Source organism: Pinus tabuliformis, chromosome 1_2 (assembly GCF_031772625.1).
Source record: "Pinus tabuliformis cultivar Carrire ecotype Pingquan chromosome 1_2, CPIR1, whole genome shotgun sequence".
Lineage (NCBI taxonomy): Eukaryota > Viridiplantae > Streptophyta > Pinopsida > Pinales > Pinaceae > Pinus > Pinus tabuliformis.
The window spans coordinates 22,540,045-22,543,227 of NC_142298.1; the positions used below are offsets into that span (position 1 = coordinate 22,540,045).

The 3,183-nt window shown below is 36.2% G+C and overlaps 1 protein-coding gene across 1 annotated transcript; it reads right to left on the reverse strand.

The window, feature by feature from the left end:
• Window positions 1–554: 554 nt before the first annotated feature.
• On the reverse strand, window positions 555–1,603 carry LOC149204138 (thaumatin-like protein). Its single transcript, XM_089393214.1, has 2 exons — window positions 1,441–1,603; window positions 555–1,337 (listed from the first exon to the last, which is right to left on the reverse strand). The coding sequence occupies exons 1-2, from the start codon at window positions 1,514–1,516 to the stop codon at window positions 859–861; spliced, it is 555 nt and encodes a 184-aa protein (XP_089249340.1). The 5' UTR covers window positions 1,517–1,603; the 3' UTR covers window positions 555–858.
• Between the last annotated feature and the right edge of the window lie 1,580 nt (window positions 1,604–3,183).

Genomic DNA, 3,183 nt, shown 5'->3' on the forward strand with positions numbered 1-3,183 from the left:
CAATTATTCAAGTTACTATCAAAATGAGTAAATATTGGATAAATGCCCTTAACTCTTCCATTACCATGCAAAGGCGTGCTATTTAGAAATAGATATATGTTTAATGCATTGAGCATTGAATTTAATATTATTATTATTATTATGAATATTGCTATATATTATTTTGATTTATGGAATAAAATATTTGTAACCTTTTGTTTTTTCAATGCAAAAAACTAAGAATATAAATATAATATATGATTTTAAATTGTGTTATATTTCTCTTTCTCAAATTTATATGTAAATGTGATATGATTAATATTGCAAATATAACAGTGTATTATATAAATGGAAAATAAAATTGGTTAATTAATAAAATTACATAAATATTTTTAATAACAAAATATATGTTAACAATAATTAATTAAAAATAAAATTCACGAAATCATCCATATTTATTTAATAAATCATTTAAAATCAATTGATCTAGGTTGTAAATATATCCAAATTGATCGATATAGACACGATAAAGATATCCAAAATAACATCACTCATTTACAAACTAAGAAATAAAAATATTATAAAAATAATTATGCCTTCCCTTTTTCACAGGATAGAACTTCCTTTTTACGGGATACATCTTCTTGCGCACAATGGTACTCTTATTATAAATATGTTGATTGTAATATTCTTATTGTAGATATGATACTGCATAGAATTCGGTTTACCTATCAAAGGTGGGGATGGATTTTATGTAATGAACAGAGAATAAGGTATGATAAGCAGGGATGGATTTATGTAACGAACAGAGAATAAGGTATTATAAGCAGGCATGGATTTTATGTAACGAACAGAGAATTCAGTATGATAAGCTTCTCATCAAGGGCAGAATATAACGTTGTAATTAGCACCAGAAGCGCAAGCGTGGGTTTTAGTGTTATCACTGGGATATAGGTAGGCATCTGGGCACTTGTCCATTTTGCAAGTGGGTGCAATGCAGCCACCGTTGGAGGGAGTTAGGGAGAGAGGGACATTGAAACCATCAATTACGGAGATGTCATAGTAATCTTGATTGCTGCCCCCATTCAGAGTATATTCAACCAGCGTTGTAGGAGGCTGTCCCGAGAGTGTACAACTGAGCACGCCGCCGCAGTCACCAGTGCTGCAGCTTCCTTTACCAGAGGCATCGAAGGAGCATCCCGTGCGTCCCCAAAATCTGCCTGCACTGGTTCCTGCGGGCACGTTAACACTCCATGATTGCCCCTGCCCCAGCGCTTGACCGCCACCGACGGGAATTCCTGCGGCCCATACCGTGTATGAACACTGGTTCTGGATCACAAACGTCGCACCCGTAGCTTCTGCACTTACCAAAGCAAACAATTATTTATTTATGACAGGTACTCACCAAAACAAACAAATATGACACGTACATAAAATACAGTCGAGGGATTACCACCTTACCTTGAACATAGAGATTAAATATTAATGCTAGTGTTGCTGTAACATAAACCGAAACTGCCAATGTTCTTGCCCCCATTGCAACGGCCACCCGCAAGTAATTAAACACAACTACAAAACAGCGCAACACAAGGAAGGAATTGCAGTTGAGCTTATTTCATGCTTGTATATCACAGGTGAGACTCTATATATAGGCGAGGGTAGCCAGCCAAAACTTGATCTTAGCGTAGCGTATAGTGCACGAGGGTCATATCAACTTCTAGATGGTCAAGGCCGCCTTAAACCAGCGATCACAAATATCCGACGAAATTCTTATTCTATCTGACTGACTATGTGGAAAATTTTACTCAGAAAATGATTAAGATAAAATTTGTGATGTACAATAAGCCACGGCAATAGTTACTGAACGCGCAGAGGACACGAGGAAATTTCGGAAGAAAAAACAAACATCAGAGAGCGTGATGTACAGATGGAGTCGTAGTTTAGTACGCGCCATTTATTTATCATTTCTGCTATATGTTTCACAAAGACACAAAAAGAACCAATTGAAATAGGCCATCATTATCACATAAAAAGTAGGGATAAGGAGAAGATAGTGGGTTTTCGTTATCACATAAAGTAAGGATATGAGCAATCTTTCTTTGATCCAATTTACATCGTTCTATACTTTATTGTTCACAAGAGACAAGACATACGTTACATTGAGAGAAAAGGCTATTCCAATGAATAAATTTTATTTTCCAAAAGATAAAATTAAAAAGGGTTATAAATAAAAGATCATAATAGCTATCTGATGAAGTTGACATTAACTAGGGGTGAAGCCGATCTAAACCATTTCTTTAAGGTCGTGGATAATAAATCGCTCATTCTGGTACTTTATGTGGACTATCTTTTTTTAACAGGTACATACCCTCACATGTATAAAAGAAGAACACCATAGCTAAGAATAAGAAAATTCACATTTGTATCACATGGTGTAAAGGAGAAGGAAATAGTTGAAGAGTAATCCATTTAGAAACATAAAAAATCTCATTTATGTCCTCTTTCCAGAGAAGATATCTTGTGACAAAAAACCCAAATTGGCAAAAAAGGAAGACTCGGGTAAGGGTTTACTTCTTTCACATGTTGAGAGACATTCATGTATTTTAAGGTATGTTTTATTGTTGAGTGCCAGGGCATGTTTCAGAGTGCTAGGTTGTGCTAGGGAGTGCAAAGCATGGCAAGAAATGTATGGGATGCTAACAATTGCCACATAGGGCTAAGGAATGGTTAGACGTGTTGTGTGCTATGGCATGTCAAGATGTAAATTTTGTTTCTTAGTTGTTTTATGGTCATGGCTAGATGTGAGCCTTGAATTGGTAAATTATTAAGTGGGATGAGTTGAGATTGGACATGAGTAGCCTAAGATATGTTATAGGCAGTCCTTAGGTGAACAAGGCATAGTCTAGTTGTAGTAACTATAAATTTGTTAAGTTGTTCTAGTTAGGGGAGGACATGGTTGGGTTCCGACCAAGTTTAAAAAAAGTAAGGTTAGTTGTGACGTAATGGTATCTAAGGAGTGCCAGGGCATGCCAAGGAATGAAAAGGTGTGCTAAAAAATGGCAGACATTGTCAATGGATGGTGATGAGTGTTAGGGAGAGTCAGGGGAACACAAGGGAGAACTAGGTCAAAATGCTTCGAAATGAACAAATAAGAGAGTGCGCTAAGGAGTGTCAGCAAATTCCAGGTGTCCCAAGGATGAAGTG

Coding starts and splice junctions, on each gene's coding strand:
- LOC149204138 (XM_089393214.1), bottom strand. CDS start 1,516: ATGGGGGCAAGAACATTGGCAGTTTCGGTTTATGTTACAGCAACACTA. Junction 1,338..1,440: donor ATTTAATCTCTATGTTCAAG/GTAAGGTGGTAA, acceptor TGGTAAGTGCAG/AAGCTACGGGTGCGACGTTT.